Source organism: Hypanus sabinus, chromosome 7 (genome assembly GCF_030144855.1).
Source record: "Hypanus sabinus isolate sHypSab1 chromosome 7, sHypSab1.hap1, whole genome shotgun sequence".
In the NCBI taxonomy this organism is placed as follows: Eukaryota; Metazoa; Chordata; class Chondrichthyes; order Myliobatiformes; family Dasyatidae; genus Hypanus; species Hypanus sabinus.
In genome coordinates this window covers 129,639,869-129,666,848 of record NC_082712.1, presented here as the reverse complement: position 1 = coordinate 129,666,848, position 26,980 = coordinate 129,639,869, and the positions used below count along the sequence as shown (strand labels likewise).

The 26,980-nt window shown below is 39.6% G+C and overlaps 1 protein-coding gene across 2 annotated transcripts in view; it reads left to right on the top strand.

Moving 5' to 3' along the window:
- The first annotated feature begins 1,993 nt into the window (after nucleotides 1-1,993).
- LOC132397184 (sodium/hydrogen exchanger 10-like) overlaps nucleotides 1,994-26,980 on the top strand; it is a 56,049-nt gene continuing 31,062 nt past the window's right edge. For both annotated transcript variants that reach the window (XM_059975595.1, XM_059975594.1), the window contains exons 1-2: nucleotides 1,994-2,115; nucleotides 13,176-13,274. In XM_059975595.1, the coding sequence (XP_059831578.1) occupies nucleotides 2,005-2,115; nucleotides 13,176-13,274 (210 nt within the window). In that variant the 5' untranslated portion in view covers nucleotides 1,994-2,004. The remainder of the gene's footprint in view (nucleotides 2,116-13,175; nucleotides 13,275-26,980) is intronic.

The following is a 26,980-nucleotide window of genomic DNA, read 5'->3' as shown; positions in this document are numbered from 1 at the left end:
TCCAGTCCACTGAGCTGCAGTATACCTGTATGTGCTCTTCCACCTCTCTTGACCTTGGTCCTCACCATTGATGCTACAGTCTGTGCTCTCTGCTTATATGCTGGGAGTAGAAGTACATCTAAGTGATCAGACTTTCAAAGTGTGGGTCTGGGAGAACAGTGTAATTGCATCCGCTGTAGGCAAATGACAGTGGGTCCAGGTTCTTGTTTATCTAGGAGTTGATTCTAGCCACGACCAACATCTCAAAGCACTTCATCACAGTAGATATGAGTGTCACTGGGCAATAGTCATTGAGGCACCTCACCCTGCTCTTGGGATGTTTCAGGGGTTCACACAGGTGTAGTTTTATTCTCCCTTTTAAAGAGTGTAGAAAAGGCATTGAGCTCATTTGGAGTGAAGTATCACTGCTATTCATGATATGTATGGTTTGAATTAATGGCTTATAAACCCTACCAGAGCTGACATGCATCTGGTTTCATCTTTAACCTCAATTGGAATGTCTTTTCACTCTTAAGATAGCCTTCTGTAGGTTGTACCTGGACTTATAGTATAGTTCTGGGTCACTGGTCTTGAATGCCACAGATCTAACCCTCAGCAGTCTACGAATCTCCTGGTTCATCCATTTGGGTGTGTTTGGTATGTCCTCAAAAACACAATCTCAACACACAAGCTTTGATGAAGTCGGTGACAACTGCAGCATATTCATTCAGACTCGAAGATGAATCACTGAATTTTGTCATCTTGTGATTGCATTACTATGTTGGACCCAAGATAGATCTTCAGGGATGTTGACACCCAGGAACTTGAAACTACTCACCCTTTCCACTGCCCATCTCCCAATGAGAACTGGAGTGTGTTCCCGTGATTAACCCTTCCAGAAGTCAACAATCAATCCCTTGGTTTTACTGACATTGTGACACTGATTAACAAGCTTTACCCCTTATCACCTGCCTATCACCTCCTCCTGGGATCCCTCCTTCCCTTTCTCCTTTGGTCCACTCTCCTCTCCTATCATACTCCTTCTTCACCTTTGCCTTACCTGCCTACCTGGCTTCATATAACACCTTCTCGCTATCCTCCTTCCCCTTCCTCCATCTTTTTATTCTGTCATCTTCCTTCTTTCTTCCTAGTGCTGAATAAAGGTCCCAGCCCAAAACATTGACTTTTTATTCATTTCCATAGATGCTGCCTGACCTGCTGAGTTCCTCCAGCATTTTGTGTGTTGCTTTGGACTTCCAGCTTCCGCAGGATTTCCCATGTTTATACCAACAGTAGTGTCATTGGCAAATTTATAGACGGAACTTGAACTATGGCTACCCACACAGTCATGGGTGTAGAGAGAGTAGAGCTCTGATCTAAGCACACATCCTTAAGCTATACCAATGTTGATTGTCAGCGACGAGGAGATGTTATTTCCGATCCACACCAGTAAACTGCTGTAAGAGTGCAAAGTGTGATTTTGATACTGAATTACTGAACAACTAGCCACCACAGAAGTATAACAATTGTACTAAATTTTATGACTGAGTAACATATTGCCAAGTTTTTATAGTAATACAGTATAAACCCACAGATTCAGCACTTCCCAAAGTGACACTCCTCATCAACCTGCACTTAGACAGATGTAGGGTGCTGCCAAGGGAGTTCCCTGGCCAAAATCAGGACATTGCTATGGAAGCACCCAGGAATCCTCTGCATTGCACATTACTTGTGTCTTTTTGCCTGCTTAGTGATGGTTGTCAACTTATTAGTAAATGCTCTGTAACAGTTCCCTTATTCTCTAACCTTTGTATTAATAATTAATTGCAAACATACTGAACTCATAACGAACTGGTACATTTGATTAACAAGCACCCAATCTCCTTCCCCCACTCCCTTCCCACCACACCCCAGGTTCTCAGTGCATGCAGTATAGTAAAGTTTTAGTACACATGTTTTTTGCTACTATTCTACATTAGATTTTTATTCCTGGCTGCTTTTGTGAAATAGATGATTGAAGTAAAGATGAAGCGTCTTCTGAAATTTCCTTCTTCCATACAACCACCAACTGCTGAAGAACTGCTAAAAAATTTGCCTTGGCTGCATAATGCAGAGAAGCGGATTGAGTTCATTAAGGTATTTATTTATTTATTGATGTTTTCTTTAACTATTTTTCTCAAAATTATACAGTGCATGTCACTGAATTACTGTAGCACATTGATGAATAGAAGGAAGAATTATTGAATACAGATAATAGCTACCTAATCATTTCATATTATAGCAATTGTTAACTTCTGGGCTGAAGTAGATTGTTCAATTCCAGAATAAGTTCAAGGAATTATTCTGCCCTCTTTAGAGATTTTTTTTTTTATCCAGTTAGCAAAAATAGTTGAGATATTTTCACTTAGATGGTCAAGTCTCCCTTGCACCTTCTATTACTGTATGGGGTACCTTCATGTAAGAGTAATAGATCCTGTTGAAGGCAGATGATCATGAGCATATGTAATTTGTTATGCTACAATTTCATAAAGAGGATCTGAGTTTTCATGGACTTGACCTTCAAGAGCCTCTGCTAGAAATATTGAAAATAGTGAAGGTAAGAGGTAGTCTGTGTTTATTTTCCTCATAAGACAAAGATCCCTTATGGTTGACAACCTCTCCAGAAATCTTTGGATGTCTGAAACATCTCCCAACATCTTTTCCATAGGTTTGAGAAGCCTATTCAATCTATTATAAACTGGAGTTGATGTTTGTAAACAGTCTTGAACAATGGCAGTTGAGTGCAAGGTTGATGTTTTAAAAACAACTCGGCAGATTCCTTTTAGGTCACTGTGTGAGGTACGTTTTGTATGCAAGTTAGAATTGAGACACCTTTGGAAAGAAAAAAAGACAATGAATGATTGTGACAATGTCTTTTCTCAATATTGGCAAACGAGGTTAAAGTCCACTCAACATTCTCAATGCTGGAGCTGTTGATGTGCAGATTGTGTTGATTGATTGATGTAAGGTCAAAAGGATTTGAAGTATGTCAGCAAATTAGATTTTCGGTCATGCGAGTATTAGTGACCTTCATTGGTCAGGGCATTGTGTAAAGGAGTTGGGACATAACGTTGCAGTTGTACATGTGGTTAATGAGGCCATATTTGGAGTACTGTGTATAGTTTTGGTCACCTTCTCATAGGAAAGATGTTAAACTGAAAAAAGTGCAGTAAAGATTTACAAGCATGCTGCCAGGACTAGAGAGTCTGAGTTGCTGGGAGAGATTGTTGAGGCTAGGTCTTTATTCCTTGGAACATAGGAGAATGAAGAACAACCTTATAGAAATGTTTAAAATTACGAGAAACATAGATAAAGTGGGCAGTAACTTTTTTTCCCAGGGTAGCTGATGCACCATCAATAACTCACACTGAGGCGTAAAGGCAAGATATCAGCTTTTATTGACTGGAAGAAGGAACAAGCAGTGGTTGACCACCATACTACATCCTGGAGACTGAGAGGCCGGGCTCAGGCCTCAATCGCCTTTATACAGGGGTCTGTGGGAGGAGCCACAGGAGCAGTCAGCAGGGGGCGTGTCCAGACAGGTATATGTAGTTCACCACAGTAGCAGAGTCTAAAACTAGGGGGCATAGATTTAAGGTGAGGAGAAAAGGTTTAAAAGTGACCTGCAGGATAATTTTTCCACACAAAGGGTTTGAGTGCATAGAACGAGTTGCAAGGAGAAGTGGTTGAGGCAGGAATAGTAGTATTGTTTAAGAAGCACTTGGATAGGTACATGGAGGGGTGGGGCTTAGAGGGATTTGGGCTGAACACAGAAAGTGGGACTAGCTGGATGGTTGGCATGAACTTGTTGGACCATAGGGCATTGACCTATGCTGCATTGCTCTATGATTCTAAAGCTAATGGTATTACTTGTAAGATGATGCATTTGTGCTATCCATTAACAATTCAAAGGTTTGTACTGATGAAATGCATCTTCATGCCATGTAAACCAGGGCCATCTGGCCTCAGCTTTCAATAATATCAAGTTACTGTAGCCATGTTGGCAAGGAAGTCCATAATAATTCAACAACTCAACAGTGAAATGAGCTGTACCATATTGGCGGGTGCTAGCAAATTAATACCTTGAGCTGAGTCAGGTTTAGGCCCTTAGCATCAATTCATTAGCCTCATAATTCCACTGATCTTTGCAGGAATGGAAATTTTGCTAGTTTTACTTAGATTCTGCATTGTTACAGTTTGGACATGACCTTCTCCAGGATTTTTACGTGCTCTACTACCATAGGTGTTTGTTGATCCCATTGTCTTTTATAGGGTACCATCTGACACAATGGACAAATGGCTACTATTAAGCTGCGTTTAATACAACTCCTCTTTTTATGTGTGTTAATGCTTCAAACGACTGTTTATATGGCTAGCTTTGCATTCACCTTGCTTCTCTTCCATCTGCATTAATACTTCATGTACTTAAACACAGCATCATGCAATTAACTTCTTATCTGAGTCATGAACTTAGGGCACCTCCATCTAGGTTCTTACACACACCAGGTAAGGAATTAATATATGTTTTTAACACCTATCTCCTATTTATTCTGTTCTCCAGTGAGATGATACCACATTAACAGTCCAATCCTGGTCCATCCCACCATTGGATTATTGGATGTTACACTGTCATAAGCATCTTTCACTTCAACAGTTAAGCAGTACCTTAGTTGTTATTGCTGAGCCAATCAAGTACACCAAAGCATAAGCTTGATTTGTCCAAACAGCTCAGATTTAACACTTCAGTCCAGGTTTGCTCTTCTATTTGCTATTGAGGGCAATGAGATGCCAACCATATTCCAGAAAATGTCCAGTGTCTTTGTTTACTTCACATCTGACCTCTGGTTGTCTGTCTGGTATGAAAGTGCTATGGCACAGAATTGGTAAGAGTTGTAGAAAGTTACAAACTCGGCCAGCTCCCCATGGGCACTATCCTCCCCAGCATCAAGGACATCTTCAAAAGGTGACATCCCAAAAAGATGCCATCCTGCATTAAGGACCCACACCCAGGACATGCCCTCTTCTCATTGCTTCCATCAAGGAAGAGGTACAGGAGCTTGAAGACACACACTGTATGTTTTAGGAACAGCTTCTTCCCCATCACCATCAGATTTCTGAATGGACAAATCCATGTACACTACCTCACTACTTTTTTTCCCTTTTGCACTACTTATTTCATTCTTTATATATATGTATATGTAAATTATTGTAATTTATAGGGCTTTTTAATACATTGCAATGTACTGCTGCTGCAAAACAACATATTTTACAACATATACTATCGATATTAAACCTAACTCTTGATTCTAATCGCTTTGTTTTATGCTAAATTGGTTCATTCCATGATTAAATTGTTATCAGTTCAATGCTGCTAATTATTTAGCATTCTTGAAGAATTTTATGATTATTATATGCCTTTGAGACAGTTTTCAAATGCTTCTTGAGGGAAAACTCTGTTCTTCTTCAAAGGTTGTTTTTAACAGATCCTGTTGAACTCAGGATCTGTCTATGATCATGACACAGTGTAGCCGCTGCAAAATATATTTCATGGTATGCTGGAAAAATCACTGATGCTGTTGAAACTTAGGTTCAAATCTGCGTGGAGCCCTTTGTGGGTGTCATTTGTCGAGTAGACACTGGCTGTGATCAAATCCAGTTTAGTAAAGAACTTTCCACTAGCCAAAGCAACAAATAAATCCTCATCAGTGGTTTAATCTCTTGTACAGTGATTTACCATGACCTTGTAGTCATCACGAAGCCCCACTGCCCTGCTTTGCTTTGGTATATCAACAAATAGGAGCTGCCCAGTCATGCCTCATAATGCGTGATGTAATACCAAATCGCTTTATTTTGATGCAGTTTATTCTCAATCACTTCCTTCAAGGCAGAGAGTACAGGTTGGGGTTTGTGGAAGATGTAAATGGTTTTTGCTTCCATGAAGATCTTTACTTTGAAATCCATAGAAGCATAGAACATTACAGCACAGAAATAGGCCTTTAGGCCCTTCTTGGATGTGCCGAACCATTTTTCTGCCTAGTCCCACTGACCTGCACCCGGGCCATATCCCTCCAAACCCCTCTCATCCATATACCTGTCCAAGTTTTTCTTAAATGTTAAAAGTGAGCCCGCATTTACCACTTCATCTGGCAGCTCATTCCACACTCCCACCAGTCTCTGCGTGAAGAAGCCCCCCTAATGTTCCCTTTAAACTTTTCCTCCTTCATCCTTAACCCATGACCTCTTGTTTTTTCCTCCCCTGGCCTCAGTGGAAAAAGACTGCTTGCACTCACTCTATCTATATCCATCATAATTTTATACACCTTTATCAAATCACCCTCATTCTCCTGCGCTCCAGGGATTAAAGTCCTAACCTATTCAACCTTTCTTTGTAACTCAGCTTCTCAAGTCCCGGCAACATCCTTGTAAACCTTCTCTGCACTCTTTCAATCTTATTAATATCCTTCCTATAATTAGGTGACCAAAACGGCATACAATACTCCAAATTCGGTCTCACCAATGTCTTATACAACCTCACCATTACATTCCAACTCTTATACTCAATACTTTGATTTATAAAGGCCAATGTACCAAAAGCTCTCTTTACAACCTTGTCTACTCGTGATGCCACTTTTAGGGAATTATGTATCTGTACCCAGATCCCTCTGTTCTACTGCATTCCTCAGTGTCCTACCATTTATCTTGTATGTTCTACCTTGGTTTGACCTACCAAAGTGTAATATCTCACACTTGCCCGCATTAAACTCCATCTGCCATTTTTCAGCCCATTCCTCCAACTGGTCCAAATCCCTCTGCAAGCTTTGAAAACCTTCCTCACTCTCCAATATACCTCCAGTCTTTGTATCATCAACAAATTTGCTGATCCAATTTGCCACATTATCATCCAGATCATTGATATAGTTGACAAATAACAATGGACCCAGCACTGCTCCCTGTTGCACACCACTAGTCACAGGCCTCCACTCAGAGAAGCAATCCTCCACTACCACTCTCTGACTTCTTCCATTGAGCCAATGTCTAATCCAATTTACTACCTCTCCATGTATACCTAGCGACTGAATCTTCCTAACTAACCTCCCATGCGGAACCTTGTCAAAGGCCTTACTGAAGTCCATGTATACAACATCCACTGCCTTCCCTTCATCATGACCTACTGCGCACAAAGCCATGCTGACTTTTTCTAATAAGTCCCTGTCTGTCCAAAGACTTGTAGGTCCTATCTCTTAGTATTCCTTCCAATAATTTACCTACTACCAATGTCAAACTTACTGGCCTATAATTTTCTGAGCCTTTTTTAAGCAACGAAACTACATGAGCTATCCTCCAATCCTCCGGCACCTGACCCATGGATATCGACATTTTAAATATTTCTGCCAGGGCCCCTGCAATTTCAACACTAGTCTCCTTCAAGGTCCGAGGGAATATTCTGTCAGGTCCTAGGGATTTACCTACTCTGATTTGCCTCAAGACAGCAAGCACCTCTTCCTCTTTAATCTGTATAAGTTCCATGACCTCCCTACTTGTTTGCCATGTTTCCATAGACACCATTCCAGTTTCCTTAGTAAATACAGATGCAAAAAACCCATTTAATATCTCTCTCATTTCTTTTGGTTCCCTACATAGCCGACCACTCTGATCTTCAAGAGGACCAATTTTATCCCTTACTATCCTTTTGCTCTTAACATACCTGTAGAAGCTCTTAGGATTATCCTTCAACCTGACTGCCAAAGCAACCTCATGTCTTCTTTTAGCCCCCTGATTTCTTTCTTAAGTATTTTCTTAAGCATCCTCAAGCATCTTATTTCCTCCCTGTTGCCTATACATATTATACATCTCTCTCTTCTTTATCAGAGTTCCAATATCCCTCGAGAACCAAGGTTCCTTATTCTTATTCATTTTGCCTTTAACCCTGACAGGAACATACAAAACTCTGCACTCTCAAAATTTCTCCTTTGAAGGCCTCCCACTTACTAATCACATCCTTGCCAGAGAACAACCTGTCCCAATCTACGCTTTTTAGATCTTTTCTCATTTCTTCAAATTTGGCCTTTTTCCAGTTTAGAACTTCAACCTGAGGACCAGATCTATCTTCATCCATGATCAAGTTGAAACTAATGACGTTATGATCACTGGAACCAAAGTGTTCCCATACACACACTTCCGTCACTTGCCCTAACTCATTTCCTAATAGGAGATCTAATATTGCATCCTCCCTAGTTGGTACATCTATATATTGATTTAGAGAACTTTCCTGAACACATTTTACAAACTCTAACCCATCTAGACCTTTAACAGTATGGGATTCCCTATCAATGTGTGGAAAATTAAAATCCCCTACAATCACAACTTTCTGTCTCCTGCAGTTGTCTGTTATCTCTCGGCAGATTTGCTCCTCCAATTCTCGCTGACTATTGGGTGGTCTATAATACAACCCTATTAATGTGGTCATACCTTTCCTGTTTCTCAGCTCCACCCATATGGCCTCAGTAGACAAGCACTCTAATCTGACCTGCCGAAGCACAGCTGTAATATTTTCCCTAACTAACCATGCCAGCCCCCACCCTTCATCCCTCTGCCTCTATCATGTCTGAAACATCGGAACTGTGGAACACTGAGCTGCCAGTTCTGCCCCTCCTGTAGCCACGTTTCAGTAATGGCTATGATGTCATAACTCCATGTGTCAATCCAGGCCCTCAGCTCGTCTGCCTTTCCCACAATACTCCTTGCATTGAAATATACACACCTCAGAAGATTATTACCACCACACACAACCTTACTATTTGTGACTTTGCATGAATTACTAACATCATTTATTTTTACCCCCGTTTCACTACCTACTCTGGCACTCTGGTTCCCATCCCCCTGCAAATCTAGTTTAAACCCTCCCCAATAACACTAGCAAACCTCCCTGCAAATATATTGGTCCCCTTGTAGTTCAGGTGTAACCCGTCTCTCCTGCCCCAGATCCCACCTGCCCCAGAAGAGGTCCCAATGATCTAGAAATCTGAAACCCTGCCCCCTACACCAGTTTCTCAGCCATGTGTTCATCTGCCAGAGCAGCCTTCTCTTACCCTCACTGGCACGTGGCACAGGCAACAATCCGGAGATTACTACCCTTGAGGTCATGTTTTTCAACTTCCTACCAAGCTCTCTGTACTCACTCTTCAGGACCTCCAGACTCTTTCTACCTATGTTATTGGTACCGATGTGACCCATGACATCTGGCTGATCACCCTCCCACTTCAGAATGCTATGCATGCGATCAGAGACATCCCTGACCCCGGCCCTGTGAGGCAACAAACCATCCATAAGTCTCTGTCACGACCACAGAATCTCCTGTCTGTACCTCTGACAATGGAGTCCCTTATCACTACCGCTCTCCTCTTCTTCCTCCCTCCCTTCTGCACTGCAGAACCAAACTCAGTGCCAGAGATCCGATTGCCGCAGCTTGTCCCAGGTAAGCCATCCCCCCTCAACAGTATCCAAATCCGTATACCTGTTCTGGAGGGGAATGGCCACAGGGGAACCCTGCACTACCTGCCCTTTCCCCTTCCTTTGCCTGATGGTAACCCAATTACCTGTGTCCTGTTCCTTAGGTGTAACTACCTCTTTGAAGCTACTATCTATAAGCTGCTCAGTCTCCCAAATGATCTGGAGGTCATCCAGCTCCTGCTCCAGTTCCCTAACGCGGTCTATTAGGAGCTGCAGCTGGATGCACTTCTTTCAGGTGTCATTGTCAGGGACACCGGAGGTCTCCCTGATTTCCCACATCCTGTAAGAGGAGCATTCCAATATCCTGCCTGGCATATTCTCTAGTCTGAACAAAAAATAAGAAGGAAAGCAGAAACTTACCGGAACCTACCCTCATCTCTGCCTGTTTCTCGCCAAAGCCTGATTGAGCCAAAACCGTCCCACTCCGACTCAGTTCACCCCAACGATGGCCGCTACAATGATGGCCACTGTATATGGCGGTCTTCCTTTTAAATCTTGGCGTGCTAAGTCACGCGCCTGCGCAGTCTAGCCTCTTTTCCCTGATCAGTTAAAGAAAAGAAAAATGACCTTCCCTCCGTGATGCTTCAGTCTTCCACTTTCAGCCTCTTGCTTCGACTGAAAAAGGTTATAACTTTTCCCAGTTTATAACTGGGAAAAGCATATCCCAGAATCTGCTCTGAAACTTCCTGTCAAACATACACCGACCTTTAATCTCCTCATGGCTCTCCTCAATGAAAGAAGCATATCTTTCCAACAATTATTGTTGTGCATATAGATGTCTACAGACCTGGTGGGGCATCATATGGAGGTAATAAGCAGCAAACCTAAATTTAAAACCAGCCAAAGGGTGTTCACCAGTATGATTTGTGTAGTTTCATTTTACTAAAGTTATTAAAATGCTTATTAGAATTTTTGATAGATTCCAGGCTGTCCATTTCAATGAAATATGTAGTAGGATAGCAAGGAAATCTTGAAAGAATGAGATAATGATGTATGTGGGTCACATTTATTACTTAATTAACATATTGTATATTTATAAAATTTTACATGTAATGGAGATCATGTTTGTATAGGCCAGAGGTTGGCAACCTGCGGCTCCAGAGCCACATGCGGCTCTTTGATCTCTGTGATGCGGCTCCCCGTGGTTTGTTAGCTTTTGAAATGTAATTCGAAATTTGAAGATTATGGTGATCTTGTACAATATGAAAACTTTGCGGAGACACCGTTTCCTGGCACATCCGAACCGGCTCACAATTAGCCACCGTTCCGACTAAGGGAGATAGCCTACGGGGGTTTGTGAGTACGTGTCTTTTGGAGCATCCGCGCCCACGGGGACGGGTTGAGCGAGGCTTTAAAGCAAGGCTGTTTAGTTCGAATAAAGTTACCTTTGACTGCAGTCTTTATTTTAGCGCTGCGTGTAGAGCTACACCGCTACAACGTGTTTTTTATCGCTATTAATATACATCACAACTGCCAATGCCTGACACCCGCCAGTGCGCGCATTCTTTTAATTCTTCGATCCAAGGTAGGCTAACTATGTAGTAACCTTCAACCCAACGTCTTTTTTTCGGAGTTCAAAATGTTTTTGTTGCATGCAGAAATGTAATTTCGTTTTCTCTGCAGGAGTTCATCAATTTCATAAATGCAACACATTATAGTTTGTTTATACATAGCATAAAGGCAAAAAAAAAACCCGTTGTATGCAGTGTTATTTCATTTTGTGGCTCCCAGTGTTTTCTTTTCTGTGGGAAATGGGTCCATATTGGCTCTTTTAGTGGTAAACGTTGCCGACCCCTGGTATAGGCTACGCTGTTACAGGAAGCTCCAAAAATTCCTCTTTATATAGAGAGGTTGTGGTAAACTATGTTTACCTGTCTGGACACGCCCCTCTGCTGACTGCTCCTGTGACTCCTCCCACAGACCCCTGTATAAAGGTGATTGGGGCACTGCTCCTCCCTCAGTCTTCGACATGTTGTGCTCCCTTTTCACTGTTAATAAAAGCCTATCGTTCACTTCCAGTCTCCTAGAATTATTAATGGTGCATCAGAGGTAAAATGATATTTACTAAAGATGTGCTTGTAGTCAGCAGAGGAGATAGGTTTCAAAGTGCAAGACAACATATTGTTGGTGCTTATTATTGCTTAGTCACTGGTAGTTTTCTATACTTTCTCTTTTTGAAGAAGAGACTTTTGTATCCTCTCTAAGTACCTCAAGTTCCAAGACTTTCTACAATTCCTGGCTGGTCAGTAAAACATTATTTAAATGTAACATTTCTTTAGTTATCCAATGATGTTTTAGAGATGAATAAAAACTTTTTGTAATAAGCATTGCTCAGGGTTTGAGGAGCACCAAGTTGTATTGTGTATCAGTGGGAGCAACATGCACGCATTGAAAGCTTCTGACCAAAGCTGGTTGCCACCCAAGGGCTCTCATAGAAGATGAGCGTTGATTGCATGAATTGACGCAGTTTGAATATTCTTCCAACAAGGCTTGATATTAACATCCATTAGAGTTACAATTACTCATTTCACTGACTACTAGAGCAGCCAACTTGTGCATGTTCTACAACTATGTAGAAATAGATGGTCACTAATTGATAGACATTTTCCCATGTTATCATCCTAAACTCAAGTCAGTAGTATAGGGGAGAAATTGAATAATATGTACACTTAAGGTACACCAATTTAACACAATGCAGGTTACACAAAATATGTGGTCCTTCCTCATTATTCTGAATGTATTATTGAGCCAAAGCCAATTTTCTTTGCAATAGTGTGAATTCATGGGGTACAGTTTTTGAATGATCATCACCAGCTTCAACTACTAGACTGAAATACTGCCTCCTCTGAATAGAAGATAGTCATTGCTCCTGCTACTTCTAAAGGCCATTCCAAAGCGTTGGGAATGTGTTGTAGCAGATCAAAGATGTACTACTTTGATTTCCTGAGTTCAGTAGAAGAAAGGGATATGAAAATACAGATCTGTAATTCATTGAAAGTGGAATCACAGGTACAGAAGATCTTAAAGATAGCTTTCGGAACATTGGCCTTCATAAACCAAAGTATTGAGTACAGGTGGTGGGATGTTAAGTTGAAATTGTATAAGGCATTGGTGAGGCCTAATTTAGAATATTGTGTGCAGTTCTGATCACCTACCTACAGAAAGCTATCAATCAGTTTGAAAAAGTACAGAAAAAATGTATACAGATGTTATCAGGACTTGTGGACCTGATTTACAGGCATGGGTTGAATAGAATGAGGGGAGATCTTATGGAAGTATACAAAATTATGATAAGGTGAATGTATATAGGCTTCTTCTCTTCAGGTTGGGTGAAACTAGAACTAGGAAACATAGATTTAGGGTGAAAGATGAAATATTTAAGGATATCTGCAGGGAACTAGGCTGGCACAGATTAGATAGGCTGAAGTGCCTATTTCTGTGTTGCAGTGCCCTATTAGGCAGCTGTGGAACCCTTGGAAGGGTAAGATAAAGAAGATGGTCTGGTTTGATACATCATTGACTGCATTAACATCTTAGTTGTGAGTTCAGAGTTAATTAGATATACATATGCTACGTACTGGATGTAATTTTATTGCTTTTAGTACTGTACATTTGACATTGAATTTTAGCTATTTTCCTTTCTTTAGTACAGAGCAAAACTGCTTTACTTTGATTATGGCGATGTTGTTGTGCACCAAGGAGAACAGCCACGAGGGATTCATCTAATTGTATCAGGAATGGTTAAGGTAAGTCTCAATTCAAATAGTATCATTTACCTTCTCTGTTATTATGCAGTAAATTTGCATAGCCCATCACTGTTCCTTTAGTATGTGTCAGAATCAAAATCAGTGGTGTGTTTAGTATTGCATTAGTTCCACACAGTCTTACTCTTAAACTATTGAATTCATCTGATATATAAAACCTTTTATTGGAAGCAGCTAATTTTTACTATATTTTGTGGAGAAAATAAAATAGCCTTTTCCAATTTTAGCATTATATTTTCTTGTTGGCAGTAGATTATTGTTTTACCTTATAAAATGCCTTTATTGTTTCAGGCAGTTGGTAAGATCACCTCACATCTGATTAAATTCATTATTACAATACAAGTTAGACTTATATAATTTGTCCTCTTAAGCACTGGTATAATTCTGTTGAACCTGCACTCTGCTATCAGTGAATTGTAGCTACAATGGCAATTATAAACTGCTTCAACTGACCAAGACGATTCTCAAATGCTACCTATTCCTTTTTTTGTAATTTATTTTTTATTGAAGTTCATCATCAAACAAACACTTCCATAAGATGTATTTCAGATATTGTATGTATATATTGCCGGCTGGTGGTGTAGTAGCATCAGTGCCGGACTTCAGAGCGAAGGCTCCCAAGTTCAAATCCAGCTGGCTCCAAATACCTGGAGAGGGACGGGCTCCGCCAGGTTTCGGATGCCCAAGACACGCCGTACGATGAGCAATCACCAAAAGATCAGTGCAAAAAGCTTGTCATGACGGTGCCCGGACGACTCCACCAGGAGTTAAGGGCGCACACACACACACACACACACACACACACACACACACACACACACACACACACACACACACACACACACACACACACACATATATATATATCATATTAGTCATATTTACCACAAATCCCCATGTAATATTTATCTGAGGTGTACACTTATAGAAAAGAGAGGAAAGAAAGAACAAGCAAAAGGAAAAAACTATGTACAAGGGAGTGATCTTTTTTTAACAACATATTCATTGATTTTTGAGAATAAAATCAGGCCTATGAGGTGTTATGTAGTTAAACCATTTTCCCAATAATCAAATTATTCCAACTTATGATTAACAGATGCTGTTACCTTCTCCATTTTGTAAATGTCCATTGTAATTTTGATCTATGCGTTTAATGTAGGTCTCTCCTGTGATAACCATTTCCTGGTAAGGGTTTTTTTACCAGCCACCAGCTGTATATTCATTAAATATTTATCTCTTTTCAACCATTCTTGAGGTATATACCCAAAATATATGGTCTTATTTTCTAAGGGTATTTCACATTTAAAGATGTCTTGTAGGGCATTGTGTATCCTACTCCAATAGTCTTTGATAATGGGGCATTCCCAGAAAATATGATAATGGTTTGCATTTTGATTTCCACAATTTCTCCAGCAAACAGGGAGGTTACTATCATAATGGGACTTCTGAGAGGGCATAATAAAATATCTTATCAAGTTTTTCCATCCAAACTCCCTCCATTTCTGTGAACTGGTACACTTCCATTGATACCTCCATATTATTGTCCATTCTTCCTCAGATATAATTATCCCTCCTTCCTTCTCCCATTTTGTTTTAATATATGAAGTCAAATGTGTTTTAAGATTTGACAAACCCTTTTACACGCTTGAAATGATTCTACTACTGTTATCTGAATTATATGCTTTTCTAAATAGCTCTATCAAATATGTACTTGCCTTGGTTACATTTTTAACCGTCCAATTAACATTCTGTCGCATCTGCAGATACCAATTATTTTCTAATAAGTGTTTCTCTTTAAGCATTTCAAAACTGAACAGTGTTCCTTCTTTCATTATATTGCAAAGAACTGTTATTCGTTTAGCTGTCCAGTCCTTAAATCTAGCATCCAATTTATTCTGTGTAAAATCTGAGTCATATGCACACCATTTAAGAATTTCAATATCTCCCTCTAGTTTATATTCTTTTATAATAGTTTTCCATATTTTAAGAATCCATTTCACCCATGGGTTATCAATAGTATTTATGTACCTTTGTAGGTTGTTGTCAGCCAAAATTGCCTGTATGGGGATAGGAAGTATCCCCTCCTCAATCTTTTTCCATTGAGCGTCATATGATGGGTTGCACCAGCATATCACAGCTCTCAACTGTGCTGCAAAATAATAATCTCTAAGAGAAGGTTGGCCCCATCCCCTCTTTTCCTTGGCTAATTGCAAAGTTTTGAGATGAACTCTAGGCCTTTTACCTTGCCATATATATCTTGATAACATGTTGTTCCATTCATTGAATTGATTTTGATTAATCTCTATTGGTAGGGTCTGAAAGAGATATAATAGTCTGGGCAATATATACATTTTAATAGATCCAATCCTTGAACTGAGACTGAAAAAAGGAATTTATTTTCATCTTGTTATATCTTCCTTAATTTTTTTTATATATAAGCTGATAATTTCATTCTGATAATTTTGTCAAATCTTTTGGCATAATGATGCCCAAATATTTGAAAGACTCTGTTTGCTGTGCCCAGGGATATCTACTTTCAATTTCTTTTTGTGGGCTATAGTTATATGAAAGTAATTGGGTTTTATCTATGTTGATCTTGTATCTTGATAATTGACCATATACTAGTGTTGAAATTTCAGAGGCCCTGGCAGATGTATTTAAAATGTCAGTACCTATGGGTGAGGTGCCGGAGGATTGGAGGATAGTTTATGTTGTTCCGTTGTTTAAAAAAGGCTCTGAAAGTAATCCGGGAAATTATAGGCTGGTAAGTTTGACATCAGCAGTAGGTAAATTATTGGAAGGAGTACTAAGAGATAGGATCTACAAGTTTTTAGATAGACAGGGACAGGGACTTATTAGGGAGAGTCAACACGGCTTTGTGCGTGGTAGGTCATGTTTAACTAATCTATTAGAGTTTTTCGAGGAGGTTACAAGGAAAGTGGATGAAGGGAAGGCAGTGGATGTTGTCTACAGGGACTTCAGTAAGACCTTTGACAAGGTCCCACCTGGGAGGTTAGTTAGGAAAATTCAATCGCTAGATATACATGGTGAGGTAGTAAATTGGATTAAACATTGGCTAAACGGAAGAAGTTAGAGAGTGGTAGTGGAGGATAGCTTCTCTGAGTGGAGGTCTGTGACTAGTGGTGTACCACAGGGACGCTGTCATTATTTGTCATCTATATCAATGATCTGGATGATAATGTGGTAAATTGGATCAGCAAGTTTGCTGATGATACAAAAATTGAAGGTGTAGTGGGCAGTGAGGAAAGTTTTCAAAGCTTGCAGAGGGGTCTGGACCAGCTGGAAAAATGGGCTGAAAAATGGCAGACGGAGTTTAATACAGATGAGTGTGAGGTATTGAAGTTTGGAAGGAAAAACCAAGGTAGAACATACAAAATAAATGGTAGGGCACTAAGAAGTGCAGTAGATCAGAGGGATCTGGGAATACAGATACAAAGTGTTCCCTAATAGTGGTGTCACAGGTAGATAGGGTAGTAAAGAGAGCTTTTGATACATTGGCCTTTATAAATCAAAGTATTGAGTACAAGAGTTGGAACGTTGTGGTGAGGTTGTATAAGGCATTGGTGAGGCCGAATTTGGTCACCGAATTACAGGAAGGATATTAATAAAGTTGAAAGAGTGCAGAGAAGGTTTACAAGGATGTTGCCAGGACTTGAGAAACTGAGTTACAGAGAAAGGTTGAATAGTTTAGGACTTTATTCCCTGGAGCATAGAAGAATGAGGGGAGATTTGATAGAGGTATATAAAATTATGATGGGTATAGATAGAGTGAATGCAAGCAAGCTTTTTTCATTGAGGCTAGGGGAGAAAAAAAAGAGGACATGAATTAAGGGTGAAGGGGGAAAAGTTTAAAGGGAACATTGGGGGGGCTTCCTCACACAGAGAGTTGTGGGAGTGTGGAATGAGTTGCCAGATGAAGTTGTAACTGTGGGCTCACTTTTAACATTTAAGAAAAACTTGGACAGGTACATGGATGAGAGGGGTATGGAGGGATATGGGCCAGGTGCAGGTCAGTGAGACTAGGCAGAAAAATGGTTTGGCGCAGCCAAGAAGGGCCAAAAGGCCTGTTTCTGTGCTGTAATGTCCTATGGTTCTATTGTTCAAAGGATTGCATCAATTTAGGTAAAGAATACGTTTGTTGCCCTAGATAGATCAAAATGTCATCTGCGTAACAGGCCAATTTATGCTCTGCCCCTTTAATAGTAATTCCCCTGATAGCTTCATTTTGTCTGATGTATTGAGCTAATGGTTCCAGATATAATGCGAAGAGTAGGGTGACCATACACAACCCTGTTTCGTGCCCCTTTCTCAAACTATATCAATATCCATTGATTTTAATCCTAGCAGTAGGATTGTCATGTAATGTCTGTATAGTTTTAATAATTGTGTCTTGGAAACCAAATCTATGTAAAACTCTGTAAAGGAAATTCCAGTTAACCAAATCAAATGCTTTTTCAGCGTCCACGCTTATCACTATTGCTTCGATTTTATTTTTTTGTATATGATCTGGAATGTGCAGTGTCCTTTGTATATTGTCTTGTTTTTGGTGTTGTATAAAACCTGTCTGATCCTTATGTATCAGTATAGGTGGAAACTCTTCTCATCGTTTGGCTGTGATGGAGGTAAATAATCAATAATCTACATTAAGAATGGATATTGGTCTAAATGACCCACATTCCATTTTATCCTTGCCTTCTTTTGGAATAGCTGAGATTATCGTTTCTTTCCAGCTGGGTTTGCATTTGTGCCTTTTTTAAAGCCCAGTTAACTCATTTTTTAATTCTTTATACCACTCTGCCGTATATCCATCTGATTCTCATAACTTGCTTAATTTAAGCCTACTATTTTCAGCTTTTAGTTCAACTTCAGTTAAGTCAGCAGTCATTGTTCTATTTTGTTCTTCACTTAAAGTGGGTAACTCTAGAGAATTCAGGAATGTGTGAATTTGGGTTATGCTTCCCCCGGAACTTTGTAATATAGAGTTTTGTAAAACACTTCAAAAGCTTCTTGAATCCCACTTAGCTTATTTTTTATCATTTTTGTTATTGGATATGAATTGTATTTTCTGCTATCCTTTATTTCAGTTTCCACGCCAGTATTTTCATAGACTTAGATCCACTTTCATAATGTCTCTGTTTCAGAAACATTAATTTTTTTCATTATTTCTTACGTAGCCAAACTATTAATTTCATTCCTAATTTTTAAACTTTTCTCTAATGTATCCTGTGCCAAATTCAATTTGTGTTTTTTTCTAGTTCCTTCAGGCTATTTTGTAATTCCTCTAATGTTTTATTCCTTCTTTTTTTCATATATGAAGATATTGCTATAAATTTCCCTCTTAAGACAGCCTTCAGCATATCCCATAGAATAGGACTTGAAAGCTCTCCATTATCATTGAATTCTAAGTAAAGACCAATTTCTTTTTTAATTTGTTCCTTAAAGTAGGGATCATTGAGTAGACTGGAATTTAGATTCCAAATAGTATTCTTTGGTTGTAGGTCAAAATCAACAGATAAGTATATAGGTGCATGGTCATCTATTGTCCCAATTCCACGGGTGTTTATTTTGTCTTTGTCTTTTCCAAATGTTATAAAATAACCTATTCTTGTATTTATAGAATGGGGGGCAGAATAATGAGTGTAATCCCTTCTGTCTGGAAAAAATCCCTCCATATATCAATTAGACCAACATCCTCAAAAAGTGTATTAACTTCCTTGTGTAAGGATTTTGTTTCATAGGTTTTTCTATTGGAAGAGTCTAAGTTTGGTTGAAATTGTAAATTTAGTTCTCCCCCACATATCAAGAGACCTTCTGTTTCCGTTACCATAATATTAGTAATTTTCTGAAAGAAACTAATATCACTTCCTGGGGGTGCGTATATATTCAATAGAGTAACTGAATTTCCGTCTAAATTCCCCCTTACCAACATATATCTGCCCTCCTTATCTCCCATTTCAAATACTTTTTCAAAATTTGGCTTGCTTGAGATAAGAAAGCATGTCCCATGTCCTAATTTATATGAGGAAAAAACAAATTAGTGAAGCCCATTCTCTTTAGTTTTCCATGCTCATTATCACTTAAGTGAGTTTCCTGTAAATATACTGCATAGGCTTATTCTTTTTTCATTTTTGATAAAATTTTACTGTGTTTGATTGGATTTAACAGCCCATTAACATTAAAAGAAATGAATTTTACTTTGTCCTTAGCCATGTGTATTTATCTGTCAATATATAATTGAAATTAGCAGAATGAAACTTAATCGATCTACTCACTGAACAAATAAGAACCAAGAAACGTGAATAATAATAAAAAGGCAACGAAAGTGTGATTCCAAGGCTGAGATCTCTAGTAGATGACCCTGGGTTGAGCTAGAGTAAATGTCTAGCCGTGGGGGATAGCTGCTCCTACCTGTGAGTTGAGGGCCCCTACTACAGTCCCCATAAAAGTAAGTGAAAAAAAATCTATGTCCATTACACAGAAAAGATTTCCCTGTGTACTCCTCCCATATATATATTCTCATTTAAGTAGGGAAAAAGGAGTGAATGAATGAATTAAAAAATGAGTAATATAAAATCCACATTATAATAAGTATTTCTTGAGATAAGTATAGCACTATCTATTTTTGCTTCCATTTAGCTTATCAACACTTTTAAAGTTAGCCAAACCTTTTGGCTCTTCTGGAGCGGGGTGGGGAGTGCTGTCTTTGGAAAACTCACAGTCTCTTCCTGATATTCTTCTCTCACCCTCCTCCCGTCCCCTGCTTTCTCGGTTCTCTTACTATTTCCCAAGCAGATCGGGATAACTACTCAGCCAGGCTTTCCCTCGGTTTGATCATGCTGACGGGCAACCCTCTGGCCTTCATGTCTCTTGTCGCCTCTTCCACTGTCTGATACAGTTGCGTCCCTTCTTCATAAAACATTTGCAGTTTAGCAGGATACAGAGTTTGGAATCTAATCTTTCCTTGCTTTAATATTCGTTTTACTTCAGAGTGTTCCTTACGTTTCTGCAGGACTTTATATTGAATTCTACAACTTCAATTAAATTGATGTAGTCTTCTTTAGTCATCCATCTGTGGAATTGGCTCAGTTTGTTTTATTTTTATCTCTTCTTCCTTTTTCCCTCTCTGTGACTGGAGGACATGCCTAACCTGTCCTTTTGGGTATGTCTTCTTGCAAATTAACGAGCTTCACAATTTTAACAACGGGTCTTTGACTGGAAACATTAGCTCTGCTTTTCTTCCCATAGAAGTGGCCTGACCTGCTGAGTATTTCAGCATTTTCTGATTATATCTTAGATTCTGCAGATTTTCTAAGACTTTTGCTTTCTTAGATATATTCACAGAATTAAACATTTTAGACAATATTCTAGACTCTTCTAATCTGATCTTGGTATATCCAGTCCCATTGGCAGTGCAGACCTCCAGGAAGTCTCACTAGATTAGTATCATATCAGAACAAGGTAGATATTTCTAACATTAATTCTTAATTCTATAATTGTTGGGGAATCTGTCGTGGACAAGAAAATCATCTGTGTTGATTGCCACCAAAGCAATTCTTTACGTCAAACACTAGTTAGGTGAAGCAATGAGGGAAGCAAAGTGTATTCTGGTTTCAAAATGCTGATGTCCATCAACAAAAATTGCAACCAAGGTGGCCAAATCTTGATAGCCATGTTGTCATTTTGAACTAATGAGGAAAAATTCTACATGTAATTCTCACAGATACTGTAACAGATACATTTGTCCATGTCAGAAATAATTGCCACACAATAACGGAGAGTTGGTAGAGCCCAGTTTGCAAGTGCAGAAGTGATTGGGGTCTACTTTGCTTGTGTCTCCACTATCATAGAAGTCAGTCTTACTGACAGTTTGAGCTGTGCCCTCAGACTCTTACTTTACTCTGTATACACTCTCTGTTGCCAAATTCTGCCCTAACTTCATTTACAAGTCTGCAGATGAAACTACCATAGTGGGCCTGATCTCAAACAATGGTGAGATGGAGTGCAGGGAAGAAATAGTTGAATGGCATGGTATCAAAACAACAACTTCTCCCACAGTGTCAGTAAAATGAAAAAGCTGATCTTTGATTTCAGAAAGTGTGGTGGAGTATACACCCCTGTTTGTATCAATAGCAGTGAGCTGGAGATGATTGAGAGTTTAAATTTCAGAGTTGTAAATATCAACAATTTGTCCTAGTCCAACCACATGGGTGTGATGGCCAAGAGAGCCCACCATTGACTCGACTTCCACAGAATAGCATTCATTTCACATGGACTAGAATAAAAGAGCAAGGATGTTATGCTGAGGCCACATCTGGAGTATTGTGAGCAGCTTTGGACCTGTTATCTAAGAAAAGATGTGCTTGCATCGCAGAGGGTCCAGAGGAGATTCACAAGAATTATTCTAAGCATGGAAGGGTTAACATTTGAGGAGTGTTTAATACCTCTGGCCCTGTACTCACTGGAGTTTAGAAGAATGAGGGGGAATCTCATTGATGCCTATTGAATATTGAAGCACCTAGAGTGGATGTGGAGAGGATGTTTCCTAGAGTGGGTGAGTCTAGGACCAGAGGATAGAGGGACATTTGTTTAGAACAAAGATGAGAAATTTCTTTAGCCAGAGGGTGACGTATCTGTGGAATTCATTGCCATGGATGGCCATGGAGGCCAAGTCATTGAGTATATTTAATGCAGAAGTTGAAAATTTCTTGATTAGTCAGGGCATCAAAGGTTGCAGAGAGAAGGCAGGAGAGTGAGGTTGAGAAGGATAATAAATCAGCCATGATAGAATGTCAGAGCACACTTGATGGGCCAAATGGCCTAATTCTGCTTCTACGTCTTACGGTGTTCTAAGGTGAAGAAAATTTGGCATGCCCCTGATGACCCTCACCAGCTTTTATAGAAAGCATCCTATCTGGATGCAACACAGTTTGTTCTGCCCTAGACCTCAAAAATTACAGATAGTTGCAAAACTAGCCCAGTATCTCGCTAAAAACAAACTCTTCCTTCCCCCTCCCCACAGTCTCTGTCTACAATTCCTGCCTCCTTGGGAATGTACCAATATAATCAAGGAGTCCTCCCACCTAGTCATTCTCTCTTTGCACTCTCAGTATGCGTCATCATGGCACTTGCAATTTATCTGTCGATCTGTACTTCCTCTGTAACTTTAAGCACTATATTCTGCATTCTGCTTTTTTTGTGCTTTTTGTACTACCTTGATTTACTCGTGTATTGGATGATCTCATGTGGATGGCATGCAAACAGACTTTTCACTGTATCTTAGTGACAATAATAAAATCAGTTACCAATTGGCATATTGCCACTACGCTGATCCATAATTCATTGTCTCTTTTGAAGAACAACTCACTTACAGTCTGACCAAAGTTTTCCACTATTTACAAAACACAAGTCAGGAGATTGATGGCAGGGTAAGAACATTTCCAACTGCACTCATCTGCTTTCTTGATGGACAACTTGATCGATCACCTTAAGTGTTTCTTTCTCCACCAAAGGAGCACTGTGGCTGCATCTCACTTGCTTGTGCAGCGTATGTTATTTACAAGTGCACTGCAATTATTCTGCGTGATTTCTTTGACGGTACTGTCCAATTCTGCCAAGAAGCTTCCATCATCTTGACAATGTTCTCGGAGGGGTCCATATTTGTAGCATTTACATATTTGTTTTTCTCTACCACAAGTCCCATTTGTATTTAGTGAAATCTGGGAAATTTGTAACCAAACAAATTTAAAACATGTGAGTCTTTTTACATGATAAACTTCAGAGGATTAGATAACATCAGTTAGTCAAACTTAATCAGGGTCTTTAAGCTGTTTTTCCTTTTTCTTTAACCATGGGTTTCTCTGTACATAATAAACAGTAATTTAAAACAATATCTGTATTTCTTGCACTTTTCCATGCATCTTTGCTCTGCCCAGCCTGAAACAGTATATTGGATCTCCTTTTCTGACCTTGTATTTGTTAGCCTCTATATTGAATGGATCATCTTTTAATTTTCACCATTCAAAGGGGATTTCATCATGAGCCACATGCTAGAGAGGTAGGCAGAAAGCTGAGAAGCAGGACCTCCAGGGTAGTAATTTCTGAATTGATGCCTGTGCCACACACCAGTGAGGGTAGAAACAGGATGATCTGGCAGATTAATGTGTGGCTGAGAAGCTGGTGCAGGGGGCAGGGCTTCAGGATCTTGGACCATTGGGATCTCTTCTGGTGGAGGTATGACCTGTGCAAAAGTGACAGATTGCACCGGAACCTGAGGGGGACCAATATTTTTGTGGACAAGTTTGTTAGAGCTGTTGGGAAGGGTTTAAACTAATTTGGCAGGGGGCAGGGACCGGAGTGAAGGGACTTAGGATAGGACAGATGGTAAAATGCAAAGATAGCGCACAGTCAGACTGTCAGGGAAGGGCAGGCAGATGGTTGGACAAAATTTCAGCCAGCAGGGTGAGTATCAGTGCATTAGGGGTGCAGAATCAAAAAGGGTAGCAAATACAGTACTCAAAGTGTTATATCTCAATGCATGGAATATAAGAAATAAGATGGTTAATCTTGTATTATTATAGATTGTCAGGTATGATGTTGTGCCCATCACTGAATTGTGGCTGAAGGATGGCTGTAGTTGGGAGCTGAGTATCCAGGGTTATACATTATATCGGAGGGTTAGGAAAGCAGGCAGAGGGAGTGGTGTGGCTCTGCTGGTAAAGAATGGGAAGTTCTGACATAGGATCGGGTATGTTGAATTTTTGTGCATTGAGTTAAGAAATTGCAAGGGCAAAAATACCCTGATGGCAATTATATACAGGCCTCACAACAGCAGCTGAGTTGTGGACCACAGATTACAACAGGAAATAGAAAAGGTTTGTCAAAAGGGCAATGTCATGTTAGTCATGGGAGATTTCAACATGCAGTTTGATTGGGGAAAAATCAGATTGGTAGTGGATCGATCTCAAGAGAGTAAGCTTGTTGAATGCCTAGAAGATGGGTTTTTAGAGCAGTTTGTTGTTGAGCATACTACGGAAACAGCAATACTGGAGTGGGTGTTATATAACGAATTGGAGATGATTAGGGAGCTTAAGGTAAAAAGAACCCTTAGGAGACAGTGACCACAATATGATTGAGTTCAACTTGAAATTTGAAAGGGAGAAAGTAAAGTCTGACTTACAGTAGAGTAAAGGAAATTACAGTGGTATGAGGGAGGAGTTGGCCAAAATAAATGAAAGGAGATGCTGGAAGGGATGGCAACAGAACAGCAATAGCTGTAGTTTCTGGGGGAAATTGGCAAGTGCAGGACAGATGTATTCCAAAAATAATGTAATACTCAAATAGTAAAATAATACATCCGTGGCTGACAAGGGAAGTCAAAGTAACGTGAAGACAAAAGAAAGAACATACAACAAAGCAAAAATTAGTGGGAAAGTAGAGAATTGGGAAACTTTTTAAAAACTTACAGAAAGCAACTATAAGTCATTGGGAGGGAAAAGATGAAATATGAAAGCAAGCTAACAAACAATAAAAGCTTTTTCAAGTATGTAAAAAAATAAAGGAGATATGAGAGTGGATGTAGTATATCAAAAATGAGGCTAGAGAAATAATAACGGGGACAAGGAGTTGACAGATGAACTAAATGAATATTTTGAATTAGCCTTCATTGTGGAAGACACTAGCACTGTGTCAAATGTTGAAGGGTGTGAAGGAAGAGAAGTGAGTGCAGTTACTGTTACAAAGGAGAAGGTGCTTAAAAAGCTGAAAGACCTAAGGGTACATAAGTCACCCGGACCAGATGAACTGCACCCTAGGGTAGCAATAGAGATTGTAGAGGCATTAGTAGTGATCTTTCAAAAATAATTGGACTCTGGCATGGTGCCAGAGGACTGGAAAATTGCAAATGTCACTCCACTCTTTAAGAGAGGAGGAAGATAGCAGAAAGGAAATTATAGACCAGTTAGCCTGACCTGAGTGATTAGAAAGATGTTGGAGTCAATTGTTAAGGATAAGGTTATGGAGTACTTGGTGGCTCAGGACAGGATAGGACATAGTCAACATGGTTTCCTTAAGGTTTCCTTGACTGATGAACCTGTTGGAATTCTTTGAGGAGATTAAAAGTAGGATAGATGAAGGGGATGCAGTGGATGTTTTATATTTGGACTTTCAGATGGCCTTTGTCAAGGTGCCACACGTGTGCTTACCTAGTTAAGAGCCCATGTTATTTCAGGAGATTTACTGGCATGGTTAGAGCATTGACTGATTGGTAGGAGGTAGCGAGTGGGAATAAAAGGATTCTTTTCTGGTTGGCTGCCAGTGACTAGTGTTGTTTTGCAGGGGTCAGTTTTGGGACTGCTTCTTTTTATGCTGTGTATCAATGATTTAGATTTTGGAATAGATAGATGGCTTTATTGCTAAGTTTGCAGATGATATGAAGATTGGTGGAAGCATGGGTAGTGTTGAGGAACCAAGAAGGCTGCAGAAGGACTTAGATCAGGAGAATGGGCAAGAAAGTGGCAAGTGAAATCCGATGTTAAAAATGCATGGCCATGCACTTTGGTATAAGAAATAAATGTGCAGAGTATTTTCTTAATGGGGAGAAAGTCCAAAAATTTGAGATGAAAAAGGACTTAGGAATCCCTCCCAAGGGAGTCCTTCGGCAGAACACCCTAAAGGTTAACTTGCAGGTTGAGTTGGTGGTGAGGAAGGCCTAATTCTGCTTCTATGTCATAGGGTCTTAAGGTCTATTATGTTCCCCTCCCTTCCTTTTCATTGTTAAAGGGTTCATAGATTGCCTGCCCCATTTTTCCATCTCCAGCAATGTGCGCTTCTCAAAGTATTTTTGCCATGGATCTATGGGAGAAGCAGCAATTCACTTACATATCCTCAAAGGTAGTCTATTACAATTGTTGCTCATCTTGTCCTCTATATTTGAGAAATGAATTACAGATTGAGTGTCCACTTGCAGTACACCTTCATTCAGTTTGCAAAGGTGATCTTGAGCTTTCAATTAACTATAAATGTAATTCTTAATCCTACTCCAATCTATTTTATTTTTGACCTCCTGCATCATTCCAGTGATGCCCAGCATAAGTACAGTACATCATTATCTAACTTGTATGGGCATATTATGGCCTTTGGAACTCAATATTCAGTTTAATAATAATAAACAAACCTCTTTTTACATCTATGCCTATACCTTTCTGTATCAGTTTCTAATGTTTCAAATTATTTCTATATCATAGTCATAGAGTGGTACACCATAGAAACAGGCTCATCTGTAAAATCACATTCCCACTCTCATACTCAGTGCCTCGGCTTATGAAAGAAAACATAATATGCCTACACCACCCTGTCTGTCTGTGTTCCCCTCTTCAGGGAACTATCTACTTGTATCCCAAATCGCTCTGTTAATTGCACTGCCCAGAGTTCTGCCCATTCACCCTGCAGTCCTGCCTGTAATTACTGTTCCCTTCTGTGAACTCACTAGTTTCCAGAATAGTCTTTCTCCATAATATATACAGGCAAGAAGTATTCATTGAAGATCTCACCTGTTTCCTTGGTTCCTTATATAGGACCATCACCAAACTGATCCTTAAGGGGTTGTACTCACTCCCTAGTTAGCCTTTTGCTTTCTTTATAGTTAAAATATTTTAGGATTCCTCTTTATC